The sequence below is a fragment of the Onychomys torridus genome, chromosome 7 (assembly GCF_903995425.1).
Source record: "Onychomys torridus chromosome 7, mOncTor1.1, whole genome shotgun sequence".
In the NCBI taxonomy this organism is placed as follows: domain Eukaryota; kingdom Metazoa; phylum Chordata; class Mammalia; order Rodentia; family Cricetidae; genus Onychomys; species Onychomys torridus.
In genome coordinates, this window is record NC_050449.1 from 99,987,090 (window position 1) to 100,014,979 (window position 27,890).

General features: G+C 38.9%; 1 protein-coding gene across 7 annotated transcripts in view; it reads right to left on the reverse strand.

Moving 5' to 3' along the window:
• Dock3 (dedicator of cytokinesis 3) overlaps positions 1 to 27,890 on the reverse strand; it is a 391,678-nt gene that overhangs the window by 117,342 nt on the left and 246,446 nt on the right. For all 7 annotated transcript variants that reach the window (XM_036193576.1, XM_036193574.1, XM_036193572.1 and 4 more), the window contains exons 13-20: positions 17,900 to 17,988; positions 17,228 to 17,353; positions 6,295 to 6,419; positions 4,538 to 4,700; positions 3,750 to 3,856; positions 3,026 to 3,197; positions 2,571 to 2,668; positions 1,108 to 1,191 (exon numbers count right to left, since the gene is read on the reverse strand). In XM_036193576.1, the coding sequence (XP_036049469.1) occupies positions 1,108 to 1,191; positions 2,571 to 2,668; positions 3,026 to 3,197; positions 3,750 to 3,856; positions 4,538 to 4,700; positions 6,295 to 6,419; positions 17,228 to 17,353; positions 17,900 to 17,988 (964 nt within the window). The remainder of the gene's footprint in view (positions 1 to 1,107; positions 1,192 to 2,570; positions 2,669 to 3,025; positions 3,198 to 3,749; positions 3,857 to 4,537; positions 4,701 to 6,294; positions 6,420 to 17,227; positions 17,354 to 17,899; positions 17,989 to 27,890) is intronic.

Genomic DNA, 27,890 nt, shown 5'->3' on the forward strand with positions numbered 1-27,890 from the left:
TGCCAATTCATCTTGAATATACAACTCTCCTGTGGTACTTCATATATTAAACAAAGTATGCCAACACTGATATAGCTCTCAGCTGAGATCAAACTCAGTTGAACTTGGGTCCTTTGTAAGACTAGTATGTGCTCTCAACTGCTGAGCCTTTTCTCTAGTCCTCAAATCCAGTTATCCAAACTTGACCTTGGAGGAATCTGATGGGGAGGTTGGCTGGTTAGTCTTCCTTGAGTAACAATCATAAGACCCTTTTCTACTGAAAACAGATCTTCTCTTAACTCAGTAAGTTTTTTAGGTTGTTTTGAAGCATATGATGGTAATAATAGGAGCACATGCCTGACACTGCCTGGATGACCAGAAACCGGAGGAGGCTGGACAGCCCAGTGCCTCGGGTAGAACCAAACACGACTGGCAAAATAAATACATAAATCAATGAAACGATTCCTAATGATGCTCTGCTATATTCATAGATCAGGGTCTAGTCCAATCAGCATCAGAGCAGCTGCCACTGGCAGCTGATGGAAGTAGATGTAGAGACCCATAGCCAAACACAAGGTGGAGAGAGCACCCAAGTCAGAGGTCTCTAACATGTCCCTCCCCCAGTGCTCAGGGAACACCACAGCAGAAGGGGAACTGTTGGGGCTAGATGGATTGAGGACACTGGGAGAGCACACCTGCAGAATCAACTAAGCAGGGCTCATGGGGCTCACAGAGAATAAAGTGATAGTCATGGAGCCTGCATGGGTCTGCACTAGGTCCTCTGCCTATGTTATGGTTATTGGCCTGGTGTTTTGGGGGAATTCCTGACACCAGGAGTGGGGGTGTCTCTGACTCTTTTGTCTGACCTTGGGACTCTTTTCCTATTGGGTTGCCTTGCCCAGTCTTGAGAGGGTTTGTGCTTGGTCTTCTTGTATCTTATTGTGCCATATTTGGTGGATATCCCTGGGGGACCTGCTTGTTTCTGGGGGGAAAGTGGAGTAGGTCTGGGAGATGTTAGAGGTAGGGGGAACTGGGAGGAGTGGAGGGAGAAGAAGCTGCAGTTAGGATGTACTGTATGGGAAAAGAATAAAAATTTAAAAAAAAATCAAAATTCAGGAAAAGACTTACCAGAGACTGAAAAACCAAAAGGCCATATTTCTCTGTATTATCATCCAAAATCACAAAGAGTGTATCTAATATATCCTGCAGAAACTGAAACAACACAAGAAACAAAGGGTTCCCATCTTAGGACTGTGGATGCATGGCCAAATTTTCATATAACAATGATTTTTAGCTCTCAGTAAACAACAACAAAAATCTCCAAGAATCTTAAAAGCAAAACAAAAAATATCTAGTACCTGCCGCTACCTAGATAAAAGATAACTAGGTAGACTCTTGGGGCTATATATAGCTTAAGGATCGTGCAGAAGATCTATCTAAAGTGGCTCTTCCCATTGGGCAAATGCTAAACTTCTAAGGAAAGAGTAATTACCAAAGTATCTCAGGAGAAAGGAAAATGCAGCCAATGAGAACTCTCATCATGGAGCAAATCTGGCAGTGTTATTTGTTGCTAGTGTTTGTTTTGTTAAGTATATTTTTTTTTTTGTTTTTTGTTTTTTTTGTTTTTTTTGAGACAGGGTTTCTCTGTAGCTTTGGAGGCTGTCCTGGAACTTGCTTTGTAGACCAGGCTGGCCTCGAACTCACAGAGATCCGCCTGCCTCTGCCTCCCGAGTGCTGGGATTACAGGCGTGCGCTACCACAGCCTGGCTGCCTTTTTTTTTTTTTTTTTGAAGCTGCAAAACTAAGGAAGATAATAGTAAATAACAATGGGTGCTTGGAGTCTTGAAAACTAAAATCTATTATCTTGTCAATCAAAGCATGTAAATGGTACATTTATAATGTATTTCAAAATAATATGAGGTAACTTAGGGTTCTTCCTCCACTCTCTTCAGCAGAGATTGGTCTACTGTGTAGTATTTCCTTCTGGGCTTGGGCTTCCAGAAGTGCCGGATATAATCTCAAGCTAAAACCAACTAGGCAAAATGCTGCCCAGAGAATTCCTAAAAATACAACTAGGAAAGACAGTTTCATTAGATAGGAAACATCACAAAGATACATAGAGAAAATATCCACGCTAGATAGTAAGAAAGATTTAATGGACAGTATTCAGAGTATTTATAATCAAGAGCCCTATAAAGTAAGGAAAATGAGAAAGGCCTAAAGAAAGAAGAAAACAAAGCCATTCAGACAGCACAACCACTAGGATTGGCTCTGAGCAGGTTATTTTTTACCACTATCCTTTAATATTTTTTCCTGTGGGAAGTAAGACAACCCATTAAATAGACTTTAAAGTTTAAATGTAATTTCTAAGGGGTAATAAACATTTTCTTGAAGAAAAATAAAGTAGTTAGCAAAGAAACTGGAGAAAATAAAAACAAAACAAAACAAAAAAACCTTCCCAAACTATTCCCTTTCATCTGTTATGTATTTGGAGAAATGGTCTTAGAGTCTTACTGGCAGAAATCATAGGGAAGGTCTTCTGCCCATATTTTTCTTCAGACAAGTGTGCTTAGCCTGAGGGAGAGACATACCTTAACAATTTCTTCCCCACTGACATGCCGCAACCGCCCTAGGATGTCCATAATTCGGTCTGGGAAGGCTTTCCATTTCAGCAGAGCGAGGAGATCCACTGGAAAGCAAACCCAGAAGATAGCAAACCTTAGAAAGTTAAGCAAGGCTCAGGCTCTTTCAAGACAAATGGAATATAGGGTAATAGAACTACTTGTGACTATAACAGATTCTTTTAAATGCTGAAAAAAAGATAAAGATATATCTGTTGCACTGTGGATGTGAACCCTAGGAACTACAAGAGCCACAGACAACTTTGTGGGCTATATTGTTGAACAATTCCTTCAATTTCAAATGGAAAAGAAAAAGGTCTCTACTTTGTCATGAAGAAGGAGTATTGATCTCAACACACACAAGCAATGTGGAACAAACAATTGAAAACAAAGGAGAAAACCACCTTGCAGGCATCATTACCTACCATTCTGTGTGAGTTTGGTAGAAGAAAGTTGTGTAGAAATAAAGAAAGACTCTTTGGTGCTACGCTGGAAGATGAGGCTGGAGGGAATATTAGGGCAGCCATTGTAGTCTTCTTTGCAGCAGGGCAGGCCCAGGTACAGGGCATGGTTGTTGAATGTGCTGTTCTCATCACACTGTAGGCAAACACAGAGAACAGAGGATATTTCCTGAGCCACTTAACATGCAAAAAACCAGGTCCCAGGGAACTTCTGAGTTAATACTTATAACTATCTTTCTAAGGTTGGACCTTGGGTTGCAGATTCTCTTACAGGCATGCTTTCTGTTTGTGAATTTCCTAGAACATGATAGGATCTGTGGCCTCTACCTGATATGGAAGCAACCTTGGTTAGCAGCTCTGCTGTGGCAACTGGCAACACCATGATCTGAAATAGCAGGACTTGGGACATATTAGTCAATATGATAATGGCATAGAAGAGTTGGTAATGGATTTCTCTCTACTGAAGTGAGAGGTGGAAAACAAAGGGCCTGCTGGTATTAGTTGTGGGAGAAGGCCACTTAGAAATGCACTTAGAAAATTAAAGCCTGACCACAGTTCTCCTACTGTCATACACCAGTGTACTCCCTAGAATCCTATGGCCTGACCAATGAAAACCACTCAAGAGAACTGTACTTGAGAATGGCCATAGTGGGTAAGGAATGGAGATGAAAGAGAGCCAGGTCCGTACCTTATACACATAAAGCTCATGAACATCATCTGAGAGTGTGGTGCCATCATCACGCATCAGGGGAGAGAACGCAAAGCCAAAGAGTTTCTTTTCCCCTTTGTCCTTTGCTGCAAGCAGAGCCAATTATTAGAAACCCCCCTGTATTTGTCACCCACACGCTTTTGAACTTACTTCATTAACTAGGTAGCAACCTGACTGCAGGATGATGAGAAATATGCCGGTCAGAATTTCCTTTTAATATCCCAAGGTATGCAAGGCTACCATGACCATAGGAGGAACTAACTTTCTGGTCTTGATAAAACAGGGAAGGGGGTTCTTTAAAAGTAGTTCACTAAGTACAAAAGAAAACATTCCAAATAATATTGGGCATTTCAGATAGTAAGAAAAGCCAATATCAGATCTCAAGGATTTTTTAAAAATTATTTTCATTTGTGTGTATGTGTGTGTATATATGTACACGTGCATATGTGCACATGTGTACATGAGGCTAGAAGAGGGCGTCAGATCCCCTGGAGCTGGAGTTACAGATGGTTTGAGTCATCTGATATCAGTGCTGGGAAGCGAATTTAGGTCCTCTGGAAGAGCAGCCAGTACTCTTAATGGCTGAGCCATCTCTCCAGCCCCAAATTCCATGGTTTTGAACCACTTTTACAGTCCAAGATACAGCTCTGATGACATTCTATTTCTGTTTATTTCTAGTTCCTAATAACAAGAATCTTCATAATTTTACTTCAAGAGTAGAGTTATATTTTTATCCTCAAGGGAATATGAAGAGAAGTCTCACTCACTGGAACAATGTCTGAACTCAAAGCGTAGATGGGAACCCCGGAATCTGTCAATGGGAATAGGTAATTTGATAATTTCTCCCCAACGAGGACTATTACTGTGGTAGAGAACAAAGGAGTGATAGGAACTCCTATTTGGTTCTCCAGAACCCAAGCTGATACAGTCCTGGAAAAGAGAAGCAAAATAAGATGTTATTTTCATGGAAGAAGAACCTCAGTTTCTCTTTGTCATTAGAATGCTTTATTTTATTCTATGTGAAGATCTTAATTTTGCACCTGACCAGATGATAATGTATTTGACTTAAATTCACTATTTTTGGAGTAATTATACCGACAGTATAATTATTCCAGGAATGCCCAATCTCAGGTCAATGGACCGCATGCATCCTAGGATGGCTATGAGTGTTGCCCAAAACATTTGTAGATAACAACATGCCAAAATGTCAGAAGGCTGAGCATTCCTGGCAGTAGTCATAATGTTTTTTATCTTCCCCTGGTCAGAAGTAACTACACAAACTGTGACAAGCTGAAAGAAGCTAGTTGGTGCACCTGCACCACCAAGGTAAGGTTTTTCATTCTGAGAAAGGGAGATAAGAAGTTCCATAAGAGAAGCCAATTACACCTAATATTTTATCAGACCAAGAAGAAATTCTAAATTATAGGATAAACACTGTTTTCTAATTTTCCTTAATGCTATGTTGAGCTATTTTAGGTTACCTTTATTAACTTTTCATAAACAAGATATATCAGATTTAATCTGGCTTCAGCTTTAAAACATTACTGCAAAGACACAAACTTAGTGCTGTTCTGCCCCTCACCCTGGAAGATGGAATTTTGGGCAACAAAATTAAGGACAGTTTCCTTTCTACACACATATGAATGGCTGACAGCTCCGCTTCTCCGGTGCTTTCCTGTATAAGCAATGAACACGGCTATCTAGGGTCCTTGAGTTGAGTTTGTTGATTTCATATTTTACAGTGACACAAACCACTGTTTTATCCCTGTTTAAGCATTCTCCTCTATTTCTGTATGCTTTGGGAGACTATTTTAACTAACTTTGTCTTTTTTCTCTGTACAGATGAGCTAATAATTCCTGTTCTGACTTCCTCATGGGCTTGCAGTCAGTACACTAAAATGAGGCTTGTAAAGGCTGATCTGCCAAGTGCACTGGAAATGGAGCTTAACTGTTGTTCATCAGGGTCTTTACAATTACAGGACTGAGGAAAAAAGCAGACAAACTTTAGAAAAAAAAATCAGCTCTCTAGGTCTTCATTTTCAACGAAGAATGACAAAGAATCCTTGTACTACATTGCTGGAAATAATTTCCTAGGCTGGATCTGTTCTTCTGTGTTCCAAAACTTGGTGCCAGAAAGAGGGTGTCTAAATTCTATCCCATCTCAAAGAGCAAAAAGATGAAGGGACCTAGTAATCACTACAAAAAACAGGTAGCTCTGTGCTTGGTGGAATGGAAAACAGGTAACATGCAGGGCAGAACTAAAGGAATAGGTCTAAATTGGAGTAAAAGGCATGCAGGTCAGACACTAGGAGGAATTAATGCAAGGGCTATATGACATTAGGAATCCTTTTCAAACTGCACTGTAGAGTTTCCTGGGTGAAAAAAGAAGGCAGGAAAAACAAAAAACAAAAACAATGCATATGGGGCCTTTTGAATTGGATCCCACCTAAAGGGAATGAGCTTCTGGACAAAGACGGTTCATGGAAACACATTAGCTTTCATTCTAAATTATAACAAACCTTACCTTCAAGATCTCTCCATCTGCGTAAAGCACATACATGGTCACTTCAATATTCTTTTGTACACTCTTTCCCCCTCTTTCAAAATCCCCCTTCTCCAGAGTTAGGTACAAATCATTGCGAATATCACCTGTTGAGAGGGGAAAATGCAATGTGTTTGTGACCACAGACACCACAATGCTCTGTTTGCATGGAAGATAAGGCTAGCATTTGGATCCTCGGGGCATTCCAAGCTTGGTTAATAACAATGGACTTTCTGCCAACACCAGTGCCGCAGCATCAGAAGGTTAGTTACATATTCCCTAAGAGTATTCTAAAGGTGTTCACTATAGCTTACTTAGAGAATCTCATCTTGGGTTATTGGTGTTCAGACTGCTCAGTCTCTCGCCCCTCCAAGATGGCTGCAGTATAAGCCTCTCAAAGGAGGAAGATTTTAGAAATTATTTTAATCATGTCTGTCTTACCACTAGTCTCCTCTTTTTCCCCTAAGAGATTTTTCTTTTCTTTCAGTTTTCTTTTCACAACTCTCAACTTTGGAATCTGAATAGAGGACACTACTCTTTCTGGAGGCTTATCAAATGTGTTTATTACCTAAAGTCACAGCTAGAAAACAACATTTGGCTTTGTTTAGCAAGTAAGCTTCCTGGTTTGGTCAGCTATATGCAGCATTGCTATCTTTCTTGTACCAATGGTCTCTGCTCTCTAACTCAGAAAGTGTCTTAGGCATCAGCTCGGAATAGGTCTGGCCTATATGCAATGCTTTCTTTTGAGGTCTTCCTGACTCTTTTCTTTAGGTCACCACCGTCCTAATCTAGGAGTGTAACCTAACAATCACAATCATGGATACACAAAGTTTTTTAAAATGACCTGGTCAAGTAGAAAAAACAGTCCACAGCAGTATTTTTTTCAGGAGCCTGGAGAACTTTCTCTAATACTGAAAGCCATATTGTTTCCTTAAGCTCTCATGAAGGGAAAAAGAAAATGTGTTCTAAAGATCATACATGAATATTCCTATTGCATATGTGGGCAGGTTTGAAGGTGTCCATTTCTGTGGTCTTCTCAAACTTTTCTCTTTGGTTGGCTAATCCCTGCTTTAAAGTCGGTAAATTCAGAACCTTCATCTGCTTCCTTCGTTTTGGCCTTCCTCGCATACATTAACAGTACTGACATTTACAGGTGTGGTGGGGAAGGCCAACAGAAAAAGGAAACTCAAATTCACCAGTTTGTCACTGTCTGATAACAGGCTGAATAACATTAGTCCTGAATGTATTGAAAGCCCCTAAAGTCTAAAATTCAAACTTAACCAGGAAATTTACTATTGACTGTTTGTCATTATAATGGGATGAATCAGAACTGATGACATGTGGTACCTTTAACAACTGAAACTGCTTCTTCTAATAAAAGCCTTTTAGTTGCACATTGGCTTTCCTGTGAAATTTAAGTAATTATTCACTTTCTACAGTGATTTTTAGCATTAAATGAATAAATGAACTAAGGTAATTTTAATGCCCATTTATTTCATATGTATGGTATTTTGTCTGTATATCACATGTGTACCAGCCAAAAGAGGGTGTCAAAACCCGTGGAACTGGAGCTTCAGATGGTTGTGAACCATCATGTGAGTGCTGGGAATTTAAACTGGATCCTCTGCAAGAACAGTACGTGCTCTGAACCCCTGAGCTGTCTCTCCAGTCCAATTTTGATGTCTAATCTAAAGACTAGGCACTTGGTTTACCCTAGTTTTCAGTTTCTGGGAGTCATTTTAGAGATTTTCCATGTGGATTTTAAAAGTGAGTATCTGCTGGCTACTTGAGATATTAGTCTAACACATACAAACTTTTCATTTCTATGGCTTTATGTATAGGTCAACAATAAACATACCATTGAAATGAAATGTTTCCAAACTTTTCTTAGCAGTAACAATACAGAATATTAACACAAAACTGGGTCTTTATCTTGCAGACTGCTAATGACAAAATTTGATCTGTGTTGCTTTATTAATGAGCTCATAGTTTCTGAGCAGGCTATTTTAAGTGAAAATTCCAATTTTAAAATAAGCTAGATATTCCTTCAGTTTTTACTCTTTTTTGAAACATAGTGCCTTAGTGATACCCTCCAGAAGTTTTAATATGTACTCTGAGGTACAGCCTGAAGCAGCTTGATTTCACCATGTCCCTGGCTGCTCTTTATTTAGAGAATAGATCTGCCTAGACCAGAGATAATCTCAGAACACATATTAGACTGCTTATGGGTTGTAATTTTGAAAATCATGTTTCATTTAAAAATATAATACTTTTTGAAGGTTAATGGTACTTTAGTTGATGCCAGGCTTCTTGTCAAAAGGTCCTGGTGGTATCACTAAAATCACAATCTTCACTAATTGTCCTGGAATTAGGAGAAAACCTAAAAAGCAAGGATGAACAGCCCAAGTTCACCTTATAGGTAGTCTCCCAGGGTTCTCCCACTCTTCAGTTGTTCCCAATGTACATTATATGTTCCCCAAACCCATCAATGGAATCATGCCTCAAAGTTAAGGCATGAGTCTCCAGGGAAAAAATTAACACTCATTGCCATGAACTACTTTCTAATGAGGGCATATAACACACTTTGTAATGAAGATGGATAAGAGAGGACTTAAGTACTAGTTGTGAACGTTTGTATGTTAGTGCCTGGCTGATACATGACCCAGAAAGCATGTTACAAATGGATTTCTAGCATCCACCCATTCGGATTATTGTGTGTCTTGTATACATATATTCACAAAAATACCACTAGGTGATTCTGACCATCTTCCTAGTTTCTATCATGGGGTTTTCCCTTGAGTAAAAGCCTGGTCAGCCCTTAGGCAGTCAGTCTGGAGAAGAAGGTGAGGTTTTTATGCAGGGTGTGGCATTGCAGAGAGTTGTCCTGCTAATGGGCTGTCATCATTTTGGAAAGGAGTTGGGCATCCCTGCCTCTCTTTGTTGGGAACTCTCAGTTTTCTAATGATGGCAGAGGACTTTATATTTTATATCTCCAAGTGTTTAGTGCTTGGGAGACATGCAACAATGTCTCTTTCCTGGAGATGAATTAATTGGGTTCATTCTTGTAAAAATGCCTCAGAATAAATTGTCTTCTCCTCTTTCGCAGCTCTTATAATAACCAGTATCAGCTGTTGGTATTGCAGCAGGTCAGGGGACTAGATACTTAACAGAAGGCAGAGGTAGAAAAGCTTCCTATACAGATAGAACAGTATTTTAGGTTCTGTGGGTCAGTTGCATATTACATTTTCACAATCCTTTATTAGGTTAAAAATTCTGGGGTAGAAGGAACTACCCTAGAAGTTCAAGAAGTAGAAGTTCAAGACCTACCTATATTATACAGAGAGATACTGTCTCATAAGACAAAAACAATTTTGGCTGGCAACTAGTACAAAAACAGACTTCTGGCTGGATTTGGCTCAGATGAGAATGTTTATATACCTTCACACACATATAAACATATATATATATATATATATAAACTTCACATGCATATATGTGAATATATATATATGAATATTTTAAAAATATAAAACTTCTACTATGCATTAAAAAAAATCCAGATTCCTGTGAGCCTACAGAAACAACCACTGGAATCAAAGCTTTGAACCTCAGGCCACATTATCATGATAGGAATTGGCCTGAAATACTTCTTTAGGGTCCTCACAAAAGAAGAGCTCTGAGGTGACAGTGCTGTTCAGCAATCAGAAACCTTAGCAGGTTGGGGAGCACTCTGACAGTCCGGCTTTCCAAAGTGTGCATTCTAGTAACTGAAGAAACACTGCACATGACACAATGATTTCTTCTAAGAGTAGTCTCCCTATAGATATCTGAACCTCTGAGGTCTAACTCAGATACCAGAACATTCTGCTAGCAAGATTATCTCTTGTTAGATATTCTAGCCTTGCTTGGGAGTTTTGGGTTATACGTACCTGTGGTAGTATGAATGTGACTGACCCCCATAATCTCCTAGGGAGTGGCACTACTAAGAAGTGTAGCTTTGTTGGAGTGGGTGTGGCCTTTTTGAAGGAAGTGTGCAACTGTAGGGGGAGAAGGGCTTTGAGGTTTCCTATGCTCAGGATACTGCCCAGTGTGTTAGTTGACTTCCGGTTGCCTGCCTATCAAGATGTAAGAACTCTCAGCTCCAGCACCATGTTGCCATGCTCCTTGTCATGATGATAACTGACTGAACCTCTGAAACTGTAAGCCACCCTTAATTAAGTGTTTCCTTTATAAGAGTATCTGTGGTCATGGTGTCTCTTCACAGCAACAGAAACCCTAACTAAGACAGTATTATATCGTTCTGGCCTACATGGAATTCCATCCCGGTAGAAATGGTCCACACAGATTTGGGTATATAGTCTGGCTTTGTCTTATATTAACATCCATTCCAAATAGATTATTCATATCACAAAGTATGGGTCTTTGAGTTTAAGTAAAATGGTATTTAATACTGTGTCAGTTATACTTTGTTCTAGACAGGGCTAGCAAGGGCGTCTGTGGAAATACTTTCTTTCCCTTGAAACTGGAAAACACAAACTGACTTTCTCAGACGCCCTTGCTAGTAGTTCTTACTTTATTAAGGTAAAGAAGGAAGCCTCTTGGACAGGCTACACTAGATTACCCAAGATCTTTATTATCTTCACACTGTCTTCAGCCATACACTTCTGGCTTCTATCATTACAAAGTCATAAATACCCTCTGTTCTAAGGATGATAGTATGGGAGAAAAGTGATATGTCTGTATATATAATGAATCCTTTCTTGAGCCAGGAATGTGACAACTTTCCAACTAAAAAAAATTTATTATTCCTTTCAGAATTTTATACAATGTGTTTTGACCATATCCACCCCCTTCCCCACCCACCCAACTTTGTGTCTTCTTTTTTTCCCTAACACCTATCAAGTCCAATGTGTGCCACCCATAAATTCTTGGATGTGTGGCCTTCCACTGGAACATGACTGACAAAGCAGGGACTACATTCTTTAAAGAAAACTGACTTGTATCCCATACTTTAGAGATATGGCCAAAGCCTCATTTCCCTCCTTAAAGCCCATAAAGTCAAGCATGCCTTGGTCAAGGACTCATTTGATAAAGATTGACCATGGGAACACATTTGTAATAAATTATTCTGTCATTGGCCTTGAGGAGAGTTTTTCCCAAAAAAAGTCATGTTTCTATGTTTGTCCTTCTTATGGGCTATGTCCTAACATAACTAAAGAGAGCAATCTTTGCCTTTCTGATTCTGTGGTTTAGAATAATAACTACTCATTTTTGTTTGTTTGTTTGTTTTGTTTTCTGAGACAGGGTTTCTCTGTGTAGCAATGGCTGTTCTGGAACTCACTCTGTAGACCAGGTTACCCTCAAACTCATGGAGATCCACCTGCCTCTGCTTCGCAAGTGCTGGGATTAAAGGCATGCACCACTACCACCTGGCCATTTAAAAAAAATAAATAACTGGAGTAATACATAATGTCTTATTAAAGTCCTTTCCTCTATCTACACTTCAGATTTGTTAAGATATTTTTAAAACATTGCAGTATGTCTCAGATCTTAATGAACACCCAAAGAAATATGTGGTGTTTTAGATTAGGCTAGTAGCTTCTCTTTTAGTTCTTGTCAATTACCCAGGAAGGTGAGACTGATGAAGGATTAATAATGTACATGACACCCCACCCCAGGATTGAAACATTCCATGAAACAAATGGTGATGAGAACACAGCAGGCAATAAGCAGTCAGGACACACAAAATCAAGAACTTACACCCAACTATCTTCATCTCTGCATCAGAAAGAAAGGGGCGAGAATGGGGGACACAGCACAGAGAAAAACAAGAACAATTAAGACAAACAGGAAAAGAGAAAGAAACGTCACTTGTTGGTCAGTGATGAAACATGCACTTTTTTTAAAAAAAAGATTAAGGATCAAAGAAAATGACAAGAGTGTATTTATAAGTCCAAAGGCAAAAAATCAGAGGCTCCATAAGAGGGGTGGCATGTCTGCACAGCTATCTTTTAATGTGCAAATCCAGAGCAACCCAGGGACAAATGCGGTTTACCTTAGATCTGACTCAGCAGGGACAAACCACCCATACACAAAGCAGAGTACTTTCTAAGTCATGGCTTGCTCACTCTCTCTTTTTTAGTCTGAATTTAAATTTTACTTATTGTGAGTGTGTATGCATGTATGATGTGTGTACGTGAATGTGGGTTTATGGGAGGCCTGATGTTATGTGTAGAGGTCAGAGGACAACTTTCAGGAGCCAGCTCCATCGTGGGTTCTGGGGATCAAGTCCAGACTTATACAGCAAGTATTTTACTAAGCCATTTTACCAATCCTAAGATGTGGTTCTTTCATGTGTGTGTGTGTGTGTGTGTGTGTGTGTGTGCATATGCACTCATGTACTTGTGTCTACGAAGCCCAGGTGAGAGAGTCAGATCCCCTGAAGCTGGAGTTACAAGTAGTGAGCCATACAATATGGATGTTGGGAACTGAACCTGGGCTTTCTGCAAGAGCAGCACATTCTCTTAACCACTGAGCCATCTCTTGCCCTAAGACATGGTTCTTAAAGGGGTTCCCAAACTAGCACTGTCATCATCACCTGAGAGCTGGTGAGAAAGCCAAATTGTTGGGCCCCAACTCAACAAATCAGAAACTCTTGAAGTAGGCACAATAATCTGTTTTTCTAAGCCTTGCAAGTAATTCTGATTCCTATTCACATTAGAGAATCACTGCTTTAGGGGAAGACTTATTCTAGTTAGAACAATAGACTAAGTCATAGGTGGACTTCTAAGATAGAAGACCATTTAACTAATTTGAAACTTGGCCCAGATCCACTAGAGACAATAAATACCCTTAGAAATTCAAGATGTTGAAAACAGATTAAAACACTGTACTTGTCAGAGAACACAAAAGAACTATCTGTATTTCCGTTAACCCCAGAACACAGGCTTTCCAGGAAAGACAAGAAATAAAATAAGAAGATACAGGTTTGGCACATTGCTGCTGGCTTAAGTATAGTGTCTAGAAACACCAACAGATGTTTTAAGTAGGTTACAATCTACTGGCTGCCAGCATTCTTTGAGGTATTATTGTGGCTAATGCTGACCTATGAGTCACAGGGAATGATATTAACATCTACTTGCCTCCCTGGAACAGCTGTCCCAACCCAGTCTTTCCTACCCATCATCTTTTAAAAATATAGGAAAGAACTAAGGGTGTGCTATAGGTACAGAGTTATTAGCTTTTGTACTGAATAAAAATAATCTTGAAGGAGAAAGTAGAGAAATACTGTGATTAACCAATGAAAAGTTTTATGTGCTCAGTTTAAAAAACGAAGAGATGGCTTAATCGGTAAAGCGCTTGTTGCACAAGCGTGAGGACCTGAGTTCAGATCCCTAGCACCATGTGAAACCAAATACAGTACTGTAGGTCTGTAACTCCAGCATTTGGGAGCATGGAGATACACGTTGCCAGCTAATCTGGCCAATTGGTGAGTTCCAGGTTTAATGAAAAGCCTTGTCTCAAAAGAAGAAAGAAAAAAATACAGTGACAGAAGACAACTTTGGCTTCTACATATACACACATACACAAACATATGAATATAAACACACACACACATACACACATATAAACGCCACATACTTACACAAGACAAAGAACAACTATGAGCTAGGCGTGGTGGGGCCAACCTGTAATGGCAGCATTTGGGAGGTAGAGGCAAAAGGATCAAGAGTTCAAGGCCAGACTCACTTATACTCACTTATGTAAGGAGTTCAAAGCCATCCTGTCTCAATTAATCAAGGCTTAAATTCCTGTATGTATTTGCTCTTTTATAACATGGCATTTTCTGTTAGACATGTCTTTTTATGGGGCTTTAAGGGCAATGGCTTTCAGAATTCCTGCAGTATCACTGTTGACTTTGCTCATTACTAAGGGCCATGAGTAGAGCTGGATGGCTTAATTAGGGACTCAGCTATGGCACACAGGTGGTTGTCTTTTGCTTACAGCATCTACCTGGCAAATATATAAACTCTCACAGAAAACAATGAAAAGAAGCCAGAAAGACTTTTTTTTAGAAATGACATGTTAGATACCTGTGCCTAGAGTCTGGCTTAACTCTTCTATGCAGCTCTAGCAACATGTTTGGACAGGAATCTATCTGGGCCAGCCTGACAAAAATAGACCTCTCCATATGAGTATCTGGTAGTTTCTGCCAAATACTGGATACTTTTAAAATAAGGATCACAGCTTACAAGTAATTCTAATTTTCCATTTACTATAATTTCTCAGACTTTAGCGTGATATGCTCACAGTTACTGACACAGTTTCTTTTCTTGTTCTTGCTCCATGTGTCCATGTGTCGAGAAGATGAAATTGCAGCTTTTTGTAAGTTGGCCAGCACTTTGAAGCTGAGGAATGTTATAACCCAGGTGCAATATTCCCTCAGAAGACCCAGCTTCAGGAGGGATGGCTAGGACTTACAAGACTTTCCAAGGCTTTTCTTCCTACAGTCATTGTTCCCAAGACTGACCACAATATAACACACATGCACACACACACTAATGGTCACACACACACACACACACACACACACACACACACATACACACACACCTGCTTTAGCAGAACCTGTAGGTGCAGCACTTCACCCTGTCTAAAGATGGTGAAACCCATTCTGAAAATATACTGGAGCACAATATAAGGGGATAATAGTTGTAATTTCAGGGGTGGCCATTTGTGTAAGGGGGAGAAAGGATAGAGTATGGAACAGAATATGTACAAAATCCTGCTTACTTTTGGCTATAACACTCAGTACTGCAAAGGTAGACAACCCAGAAGTAGCACATATATGCCCCAGCCCCAGGTCTCCAGGAAATGCCCCATGTCTTGCCTTGTAGAGAAAATCATCTGACGATGCTTTAGTTTCTCAGGAAACAGAATATTTCCTCAACCATAGCTTGTCTCGCTAATGCCTGACATCATACACTTTCAGTCATTTTTAGTGTCAATGATACAAAGTGAGGGAAAGAACTTGAGCAGGTCTTTTTCCATAGGAAAAATTTTGTTTTTTTAAAAATGTATCTTGCTAATATAATTTGTATAAATATATGCATGTGTGGAGATCAAAGGAAAGTCAGAAGCTGTTCACCTTTGGTCTTTTTTGAGACAGGGTTTTTCACTGGCATGGAGCTTTGCTAAGCTTGCTAGGCTGGTTGGTCAGCAAGCCTCAGGAATCTGCTTGTCTTTGCCTCCTGATCGAGTGCTGAGATTATACCATACATCACCATATCCAGCTTTTTAAATGGGTTCTAATGATTAAGTTCAGGTCCTCATGCTTGCAAGAGAAGCACTCTACTGACTGAGCTGTTTCCCAGCCATTATGTACAATTTTGACTGAAGTTTATTTCTTTCTAGATTCTATTTAGTTAGTTTTAATTCTATGAGCTATTAGGAAGATAATGTCCAGATATTCTACAAAAATATTAAGAAAAAAAAGGACTCAAAGAACACCTATTATTCCACTATAGTTAGCACCTAGACATCTAATTTTGAAAGGGTCATTAAATCAATTTCAGTTAGCCTCTATTCTCTTTTCAAAGCCACACTGCTGCAAAACTGAGACTTGTTTGGGCTTTTCTTTCCCTGATTGTAGGGTTCAGACAGGGCTGAAGAATGGAATCAGGAAAGTACAAGAGCAACTTTCAATGAACACTCACCTGTATGATAGCCAGATGGAGGCCCTTCATAAGCATGAAGTCTCTTAGCACTTAGCAATAAATGTGATTGATCTAGTTGGCCTAAATTTGCCATCCAAAGAGCCTCCTGTGTTCATGAGTAGAAAGTAAAAGCAATGCACAGCACCTTGCCTGCACACACAGTATCCACGGGGAGAAGGAAGGCGATAGAAAATAGATCTGGGCAAACAGAGCAGCTGGAAGGCAGCTGGACCATTGTATGGGCTTCTTTATGTTCTAGTCACATTCCCCTTTGGGGGTGTTATTGGCAAATGTTTCCAACAAGAGGGTTTAGTCAAGAGCCAGGAAGAACTAATAGATGATTTATAAAGTAGTCACAATTTAGTCCACCCTAGCCTGGCCTTCTTAACAAAACAAGGTTTGTACAGGGAATTAAAACTCAACTGAGAGGATGGGTCTAACTCTCCTAGAATCTATCCAGACAACCAGGTATTGGCCTGTTCTGAGTTCCCTATCCTTCACATCTTCTTGGTTATCAAACTAGCTGCCATCAATCTCTACCCGGCCCTTTCACTTTTAACAGCTCTTTCAGCTCTAAAGAGCATATTTGGATCTACTTTTCCAGCTCTACCTTAGTCCACCTAGTAGAAAGCACGAGCCTATTATCTGCCTAGTAAAACCATACTGGAGAGGAAATGAATCTGTACTTTCTGCCCTGGATCTCCATTGAGACAACTGCTGAGAAAATGGTCAGGCAGTAATATTTTGAATGCCCAAAGCTGTAACGTTTGTATGATCTATTTTCTGTTACATTAAAATGTGCCAGTAATTCCTATTCAAATGGGAATCTCTGATAGTGTAGACACATATTTTGATAAATTCTTCTCCTTAAGCAGGAAATTCTCATGAAGAATCCTCAACTAGGGAATGTGAAGGAAGAGAAGGTTACGAAAACGTCTCTATGAAGCAATTTCATGTTGGTTCTCTTATTACCAGAACTCCACAGTGCCCATCTGCTGACCTGCCATGTTACACTGAGGAACATGATGCAGGGGCTTCTGGTAAGGAACCCAAAGGGCTGCTGCTGAAGACTATAGTCAGCTGCTTGACTCTGATGGCTGTGTAGCTCTCCTGACTAGCTCACCACCTGCTCAAGCAAGGAGCACTAAACTCCATTCTGCTAGTCCATTCCCTCCCCACCCCCAAGCAGTTCTTCCTACCTGGCATGATGACATCAGGAAATCCCAATTTTCTTGTAATTGCTAATCCTCTATTAAATATCATGGGATATTCTCGCCGGATCTGTTCCATGTCACCACGAAAAAGCTGTAGGGAAATAATAAGACCTACAAAAACAAAACATTTTTTTTTATTCAGAACCACACATCTACCCTGTGCATAGTAATAGGAAAGACATCAAGTTTGATCTCTTTTCCATTTCTCCTGCCACAGTACTAGGTATAGAACCAGGGTTACATGTTGGGCAAATGTTTTATCACTAACTTACACCATTGCCATGATATTTTTTTAGAAAAATAATCATTAGTGTCAGGATTTCTTCAAGACGCTGACATTCAATAGGAGTAGAAAGAGAACTGATACTAGTATTTGTCTTTTTGTTCCAGAAAACAGATTTCACAATGTAACAAAACTTGAAACATTTTGCTCACTTTACTGAGAGTTCAAGTTACATTGCAAAGTGTATAGATTTCATTATTAAAAAGGTAAAAATGTATTTTAGTCAGCAGATACAAAAAGGTCTTAAATGATTAAATAAAGAAAAGAAGGAAACAAATGGAAATTAAACTTTACACAGCAGTCAATCAACACCAACTACTGAATTAGCATATACAAATGCAACACAAAATTTCCTAGCCAAAGAAATACATCACCATGGCTGGCACTGGGGGCAGAGTACTTGGTACTTGACTTTCGGATGATGTTCTCATGAATCTGGGTCCACTCACTCTCATTGTTACATCTGTAACAGAAGGACAGGTTTTATGGCTCACCAGAATTTAAAACATCCAGTCTAGTGGCTCAATGTATAGCAGTAAGTTTGAAGAGAAAAGGACTTTTCACTCTCCTGCAGAAATGAGTATATGCTTTACAATTAGATAAGGTTCTTTTACTGTTAACAGAGAAGATTGACACTTGGAGAAAGAGTAGATATTAAAATTAACCCTTACATATATGCATATAAAAAGTGTGCATATTAATGTAATACACACATATATAATTTTGAAATTTTAAAATTAAAATGAATCCTTCCTAGTATGCACACACTTGAACACACACACATACACACACATGTCTATAAGTTTTGGGGGATGCTAAGGATTGAACCTAAGGCCTCATACCAAGCTTATTTTCTGTTACTAAGCTACATTATCAAGTATATATATTTTTCAAGTGGGAAAATATCTTCATCTCTGAAGTAGAATGAGTTCTTTCTTTTCTAGCTCTACACACAAACACACACACACGGTGGGAGGGATAATTCCTGATAGAGAAAGGTTTCTTTCAACAAATACTACTGTTTAGAAACAGCCATGACATTAGCTTTTTCTTTACCATATGAATCTTTAATGAGATATATTTAGCAACTGAGGTGACAATTTGCATAGGTATTCAATAAATGAACATTTTCAAACATGACTGATTAACACTTCAGCTTATTTTCTGCCATAAATGGTTTGTCTGTTTAGTGTTACATTCTTTTTTTTTTTTTAAATAATTTATGTTACATTCCGACCGTAGATTCCCCTCTCCCTTCTCCCCCCAAGGCCCTCTCCCCATTCCCCTCCTGTTTCTATTCAGAAAAGGGCAGACACCCAGGGATAGCAACAAAACATGGCATACAAGTTGCAGTAAGACTAAGCACCTTCCCTCATATTAAGGCTGGGTGAGGCAACCCAGTGTGAGGAGGAGAGTCCCAAAAGCCAGTAAAGGAGTCAGAGACAGTTCCTGTTCCCACTGTTAGGAGTCCCACAAGAAGACCAAGCTATAGAACTGTCACATATATACAGAGGACCTAGGTCAATCCCAGTCTCTGTGAGCCCAGGTTAGTTGATTCCGTGTTTTTTTTTTTTTTTTTTTTAAATGGTGTCCTGAACCCCTCTGGTTTTTACAGTCCTTCCTCCCCATCTTCAGCAGGATTCCCCAAGCTTGGCCTAATGTTTGACTGAGTCTCTGCATCTGTTTCTACCAGTTGCTGTCAATGTTATATTCTGATGGCACTTTATTATCAGATGGCCTAGATGTCATTGCTTCCTGAAACGTTAAAAAAAGACTAATAGGTATCACTTCCCAGTTTATGTTTAAGCTGCAAACATGTCCACTTAAGAAAAAAGGGACCAATGATGTTCTAGTGATTAACATGGAGCTTAGGAGCTTACATATGGAGCCAAACAGGTTAGGGGAGCCTCTTGTCAAGTCAGCAGCAGCAGGTCCAAGGAACTCAGTAAAATTAACAGAAGAGCAAAACAATGTAATGTTTTACTTTTAGTAAATTGAGAATTTAAATAATTTTTAGTTTTTATTTAAAGGTCAGTCCCACTCCCATCCTTTTCCCTGTAAAGAGTTTCCTATTAGTCATAGCAAGAGTAAAAACATCCAGACTTCAGTTATTTAGAAAAATGAGATGCTATTGTGCAACCCATCTGCCAGTTTTGAACAATTATCTTCTCTGTTCTGTGTGGCTTTCCCTACCCCCTCAACATTTCTTATTCTTTTGGAGTAAAAAACTTTAAGAATTTGTTGTCATCCAACTGTTGTTATACTAGCCCTAGAGGAAAGCCCTACTAAACTTAGGCAATGTGGACGAGAATATGAAAAGCTTCTAAGAACAGTAACTGAAGTACTCTGTGGTCTAGGTGATGGAAAGCTTAACAGACATGGCTGGATTCCTGAACATGTAAGAACTAAATGTTCCTTCTAAGGGATTTAAGGATTGAGACAAAAGTAACAATAGAGGAAGAGCATAATTCTGTTACAGTCTGATGTTTAGTGACTCTGTAAATGGTTAATTCAAAGAGAACTACTACAAATAAACTCCTGAACCTAATGGACATTCCAATGAAACACAGACATTTGGGTCATCTCCTGAAATTTCTATTTGACACTCTAGATTCCTACCCTCAGCCCTTGTTCAGTTCTACCAAGTGTAGAAAACAGGATCTGTGAACAAAGAAAAATCCACAGGATCTCAGAATCTTTAACTGATAACTCAGAAGTGCCCACTCCCAGAAGAAAACACCAATGTAAGGGTTATAGAGCAACATTCCATCTAGAAGTATGATGTACCACAAATTTGTAAATGAATAGGATTGTTTAGAAGCCACTCACACAAAGGAGCCAAGTAGCTAAATTGATTTTGTTAGTGAATCAGTAGCTCTTCAGACTTCTTAGACAAATCAGTAAGCTTCATGTACTCCCAACTGTTCTGATGGATGGTTAAACAGAGCTCCAGAGCTCTGGGGATAGCTTCCTGCTTATGAGAACTCCTTGTAAACAAAGTGGAAGGAGAACGCTTTAAGACAATGTTTGTGATGTATAACTCAGCTGGCAGTAAAGAGTGAGAAGCTGGCAGGAGCGAGCACAGGCCTTCCTGTCTGACTTGCACACTGTCCCATCGTGTTCAAGTAGTCGAGACAGTTAAGAAGTGTCCAGCAGCTGAGGACTCCAAAGACTTGTCTTGCTAACATTTTTTTCTTGACATCTTTCTAGATTTAGAAATTGGTAGTTACTTTTAGTTGAAATGTACTATAGTTTTTCATAAATTACATCCTTCTTTCTTTACAAAAAGAAAGCTCTGAAAATGTACCACGCTATCAACCTCACCATCTCTGGATTTCTCTACAAAGCATGTATTGATCCCTCGGAAGACTACTGAAGCCAGTGTTTTGTCTATCGCAATGACAGTGTATATCATTTTACCCATATGTACCTTCTACCAAACACATACAATTCAGATGCCAAACTAATGATTTGTCCCCACAATTCCTCTATGTATATATAATTTATTGATGACCTTCACTCACATTTAGTCCATTTCCCTTTTATAGCACTTTACAAACACAGCTGGGCATCTTAACCACTTCCATAGTTTCAAATATCACCCAGTGTGGCTAATCTCCACTTAGTTGTATTATAAAATTATAGCCCATTGCTCCACAGAGTCGTGTCTAGAGTACAGTTTTTCTCCCCAGCCTGTTTGCACTCACAGCTGCCTTCCTACTGAGTGGGGCCCACTAGTTTGCTTAGCCAGAATCCTGCAGTAGTCAGTATGTTCTATTTTCTGTATCAAAATCTGTCACATCTGGACTCTTCTACTTATTGCCTTAGTTTGGTTGTTATAATCTCTCTTCTGGACATTATAATCATTTTCTAACTAGTCTTAAAAATATATTTCCTTTCCAGAATACCCATCTAGTCACTTAGCCACCCTTTTCAAGGTCTTCATAGGATCTACCTATCCCACTCCAACTTCACTGTGCACAATGCTAAAGTTTTGACTTTTTAGAAGATTAGTTAAACAATCTGAAGAAGAGTCTTCTTTCACATCTCCAGGTCTCTCTTTTCCCTTGAAAAAGTCCAGTAGCCTTATATCTTTACTCATTTAGACCTCTGCTGTGGGATGTCTTTCTGTACACTGTGAATATGTGTTGCTCTCATTGGTTGATAAATAAAACTGTTCAGTCAATGGTGATGCAGAATAAGGTTAGATGGTACTATCAAACTGAAGATGGAGCTGAAGAAGGGCGGAGTCACAGCAGAAGCTGCAAGCAGCCTAAGAAGCAAGATGCGAAAGAACCAGTAAACCAGCCATGTGGTGGTGGCACATGCCTTTAATCCCAGCACTCGTGAGGCAGAGGCAGGTGAATCTCTGAGAGTTCAAGGCCAGCCTGGTCTATAAAGTGAGTTCCAGGACAGGCTCTAAAGCTACACAGAGAAACCCTGTCTCAAAACAAACAAACAAACAAACAAACAAACAAACAAACAAACAGAACCAGTAAGCCACGGGACATGTGGCAATACATAGATTAATAGAAATGAGTTAATTTAAATGTAAGAGCTAGTTAGTAATATGTCTGAGCCATTGGACAAGCATTTACAGTTAATATAAGCCTCTGAGCGATTATTTAAAAGTGGCTGCGGGATGGGGTGGGACAGAGAAAAGCCTTTGGTTACATACTTCTTACCCCTAATATCTGCAAAGCAACTATCAGTTTTAAGTAATTTACATTGTTATGGATTCTTGTATATTGATACAAATTTAAGGTTAATTTTGTTATTCTGTATATATGTTTCTACTTCAGTTTTTGTATATTGATACAAATTTAAGGTTATTTTTGTCATGCTGTATATATGTTTCTACTTGTTTAATATTTTTGTATATTTATACAAATTTATTTTGTTATACTGTGTATGTTTCTACTTGCATTTAAGATTTTTTTGTATATTGTTACAAATTTGAGGTTATTGTCCTTATACTGTACATCTGTTTCTATTTTTGTTTACGGTGTTACCAAAATAGCTTGATTATGCAATATAAAGTTTTAGTCCTTAAAAGCTATATGGAGGGGTTGGAGAGATGGCTCAGGGGTTAAGAGCACTGACTGATCTTCCAGAGCACCTAGGTTCAATTCCCTGCAAACACATGGCAGCTCACAACTGTCTGTTACACCAGTTCCAGGAACCCAACACCTTCACACAAACATACATGCAGGCAAAACACCAATGCACATAAAATATGAATAAATTTTTTAAAAGCTATATAGGATAATAGAGAAATATAGGCATTAACCCATATTTATCAAACTTATAGTCATACTAGGTTTTCTAGGTATGCAGAGATATGTTTCAAATAGATGGGTAATCTTCAAACACTTGAAAGACCTAAAGAATATGGCATTTAAAAATGTTTTAATAACTTACTTCTCTTGACATAAGATGTGTCTGTTCCTGGCAGCACTGATCTACTTCTAAAGAGGATGATGGGCACTTTAGACACTCCATATGGAATTTGCTTTCTTTGTGGCACAAGCTGGCCTTTAGGGCAAGAAACTGCCCTTGCCTCAACTGCCGATAGTATACTCTCAAAAGTGGGCAAATAAGGGCACAAAGAAAGGCAATTGCTGAACTTGGCCAAGATAGGCTAGGACAGTCCTTCATATTTCTTGCTTCTGAAAAAGGTCTGTGAGATATTCTAGGCCTGTAGGCCAAAGATTGATGCCCCAATATTGGAGAGGAACCTTGGGTAACTGTCCAGGCAACTAGCGGTTTCTGTCATTTCTTGGAAGTTGCTTGCTTGTACCTCCTCCTTACTTGGGTAATATTATCTTTCTCAGGTTTTTGATGGGGTTGAAGACTAGATGGTTACAGTTCTCCTGAATCTTGGCAAAAGACATATTAGGTACAAAACTTTGGACTCTTCAGGAGAGGACAGCTTTTGAAGTAATCTCTATAAATTTGCCAGTTACTTATGGACTGGACATTTAGAATGTATTTCTTACTTAATAATTGTTCTTGTTGTATCTAGTTTCATTTTTGTTAAGGTTATTACTTTTCTTTTCTTCTAGACAATACTTGATAATAATTCTTATTGTATACAGTTTTATTATGTTAGGGTTAGAACCTTTCCTTCCTTTTTGGTTTTTGTTTTTTTTTCAAGACAGGGTTTCTCTGTGTAGCTTTGCACCTTTCCTGGAACTCACTTGGTAGTCCAGGCTGGCCTCGAACTCACAGAGATCCATCTGCCTCTGCCTCCTGAGTGCTGGGATTAAAGGTATGCGCCACCACCACCCAGCGAACCTTTCCTTCTTAATTAGACAAAGAGGGGGAAATGTTACAGGAATTCTGTTACTGGACTGCTAGCCAATTGAAAGGAGTGTTTTGGTCCAAGAGGTGGGGTTTTCATTGAGAATGGATGTGACTGAAAGAAAAGGCAGGGCTAAGGAATGCGAGGCACTTTGGAACGAGGAACAAGTAGTGGCAGTGGCAGAGGCTAGTGACTTGGTTCAGATGTTCCATTTTGTCTTGTAATATTTGTTCATGGATTTTACTGATAACAAACAGTAATCATTTAATATCCCTTATAATCTGCCTATACAGATATTTATAAATGTCTACATGCAATCATTTGCCTCTGTATTGAGATAGGTGAGTTCATATTGCTGTCTCCAACCACATTTCCATAACTACATGCTGTAGCCTATACTTCTTCTGTTGTTATGATTCCGTTTTTTTTTTGTTTGGTTGTTTTTTTTTGTTTTTTTGGTTTTTTTTTGAGATAGGGTATTACCACGTAGCCCAGGCTAACATACAGCTCAAGATCTTCCTTCCTTATGCTCTTGAGGGATTACAGGCATGTACTACCATATCAAGCTCAATGAGTTTTGAAAAGAAATGATTTTAAAATAAAAAGGAAGGAAATAAGCACCAAGAATATATGAGAACAGATATAAGGAGTAAGTAAGTACTAGGCAGAAGAAAATAAGGCATTGAAAATGAGAGAGCAACAAATTAGGCAGAAAGAAAGAACAAAGAACTCAGGAACAGACTAACACACTGTGATTAAGTATCAAAGATACCGGTCTAGAGAAAAGTGAAACAAAAATTACCAGATTTTTAAAAAAAGTAAAACTCATTTCTATAGTTAGTAACAATGGCTCTCGATGGGGGGGTAATCTTGCCCTAAGGAATTGGTAATATTTGGAGACCTATTTCATTGCTATGACTTAGGAGCAAAGGCTAACTTCATGAGGATATATTACACAGCAAACGACTAAGGATAAGAATATGAGTGACATTAAGTACAGGCTAAAGAAAAAGAGAAGCCACTCAAATCATTTTATTTGGGTGGATGTAGCTTCATCAGCATATTTTATCCAATCACTAGCATATTTTGTAGGAAAAATTTAAATTTGAGCATTTATTAATCAAATGGTTCATGATTATAATAAAACATGATTATGTTGTACCCAATAAAATTCATATGCAGAGTATAACTAATGATGTCAATAGTTTGTCTCCACTTACAAGATGCATGAAGGATGTCATCATCTGCGTGACTCACCATTTTACCTATTACAGGGACAACAAGCATGGACAACTGGGTAGGTCTTAGGCCACTGCATGTTCAGGATTAAATCAGAGGGATGGAAAACTTTTGTTTTCCACAGGAATTCTCCAAGCATTCAGAAGCACCAGAGTAGGTATGCAGGTTCAACAGAGCCCATAACCTTCTTCTCACTCACTGCAGCATGTTTCATTATTTATTTCTTCCCTACCATATTATTATCCTCTTGATTTCTATGTTTCTGATAAATATTCACTCATATTTCCCTGGTTAGGTGGCATAAAAACCATCATTTAAAATATTTTAGAGGGCTGTTAAGATCTGTAAGTTTGCATTTTAAAAAGAGTGCCTAGGAAAAGTTAATAACTGCTGTGTTAATTTCTAAAATTAATATGGTAGTTATTACCATGGCCGTTTTTTTTTTTTCAGATAGAGAATAAGATAGAACATGAGCCCAAACATAGGTGTGGCTAGTCCCACAGGCAGACTAGGGAGAGAGCAGGGTAAACTTGTAGGAGCCCCACTCTCACAGTAGGCTTCAAACTAAGTGTCTGCCCAGTATCAGTCAGTATTCTTATTTTGTCTGCCTATTTTTAACTGTAACTATTAAATTTTGGTCAAGGCTTTGGCCTAATTGCTTTTAACACTGCCTAAAATGTTATGTATTTATCTCTGGGGTCTATTTAATTTAGTTGAAGGTCTTATGTTAGAAAATAGGCAATACCTACATATTTAGGAACATTATCAACACTGATCATTAGCTCATGATGACTTTACCTTTAGTGCAAAAGGAGAAATAAGAGTTTAGAAGGATGAATACAAAACAAACAAAACTATGCATTCCTACAAAAATGACCTGACTAATCAGATACAAATTGACCAATCTAATTGATTTTAGATGAGTTTTCATGAGACATATCTGTCCTCTATTGTCCAGATGGGAACTGTTTAGACCATGAACACATTTCTATGTCTCAACTAAAAATATATGTTTGAAAATCTCATAAGGAAGAAACTGTTTTTGCTGTTATGTCAGAAGCTCCCTTTCTCACATATCAATGCCATGCTTCATGAGACATGTGGTGGTTCCAGTTGGAGAGGTTTCCAAGAAGTGCATGATCAAACCAAACCCTTCCTGTTAAGATTGAAAAGCTATCATTAGCAGAGCATGCCTTTTGTGCCAGGCAAGGAACTAAGAACTTAGAGGATCACCAAGTGTATGTGAAGATTAAGTAGGTTAATAACATGCCAAATGTTTACTAGAGTGCCTGAATGTACAAAACAGCCAAATGTCACCTGTGGTTGTTATTTTATGGCATATCTTAGAAGATTTACTCATTAGTTAGGTACCATGATCGCCACCTTACAGGGAAAGAATTGAGGCTCACAGAGACATATGGTGGGCTCAAAGTCACACAGCTGTTTCCCAAGTCTGTATCACTGAACTTCTAAATCTAGGCTCCTGCCAATATCACACATGTATACTTGAAATGTGGAACAGGAAAATGTGCTGAAAGAATGGAGCAAGAAGAGTGAGGTTGAAATCCTAGCTCCATGAACTTCTGCTCTATGACTCAGGAAACCAACTAACATCAATTTACTTATTTATAAAAATAGCAATAATAATATGGACTTCCCATGATTACTTTAATCAAGTTACAATATTTTCAAACATCTATCAGAGCTATGCAAATAGTAGTCAATCAAAACATCAAAGCTAAGCTGAAGAGATAGTTCAATCAGTGATGTACCAACTAAATGAGGTTCCAAGTTCAATCCCCTGGACCAAAATAAAAAGCCAGGTGTGTTGAAGATGCTTTCTTTTTTCCATTGTACATTTTTGGCTTCTTTGTCAAAAATTATATGTTCATAGGTGTGCGGGTTAATGTCAGGGTCTTTAATTCAATTCCATTGGTCCACATGTCAGTTTTTATGTCAGTACCAAGCTGCTTTTATTATGGTAGCTCTATAGTAGAGCTTGAGGTCAGGGATCGGGCTGTTTGGAACCTTGGGCTTACACAGGGACACTTTGCTCAGCCTGGAAGGAGGGGACTGGACCTGCCTGTACTGAATCCACCAGGTTTAAATGAATCCCCAGGGGAGACTTGGCCCTGGAGGAGATGGGAATGGAGGGGAGGGGCTGGGGGAAAGGTGGGGGTGGGGGCAGGAGGGGGCAGGACCGGGGAACCCATGGCTGATGTGTAAAATTAAAACACAAATATAATAAATAACAGGAAAAAGCCAGGTGTGGTGAGAATACTTACACTTGTAATCTTAGTGCTGGGGAGGCAAAGAAAGGGGGCCCACCAGCTACTCAGTTTAGCCTATCAGTGAGCTCCAAGTTTCAGTGAGAAACCCTATTTCAAAAAACAAGGTAAAGGGCTCCTGAGAAATAACATAAAGGTCAAACTCTGGTCTCCACACCCACATGCACACACACAAACAAACAAACAAACAACCGAATTCTGAAGCATCTGGATTGTGTTTTCAAATACAGGTCCCATGAGTATGTTTCTCTTTGAAAAAGAGTCTGCTCCCAAAACCACTTATACTAATCATTGTTTCAGGAAATTAAAATTATGAAAGCTCAATTATGTGAGCATAGGCATCATCTTAAGCAACATGAATATACTGAACTATGGAGAGATACATAATTGTATGAGGCAGGCAAGCATTAGTTCTATTTTAAAAGTCATAAATAAAGGCTCAGAGAACTTAAGTAATTAAGTCAAGATCATAAAGGTTAAAACAGTATCAATAATCTGCTCTATGAAATAATACTGGTAATATATTTTTAAATG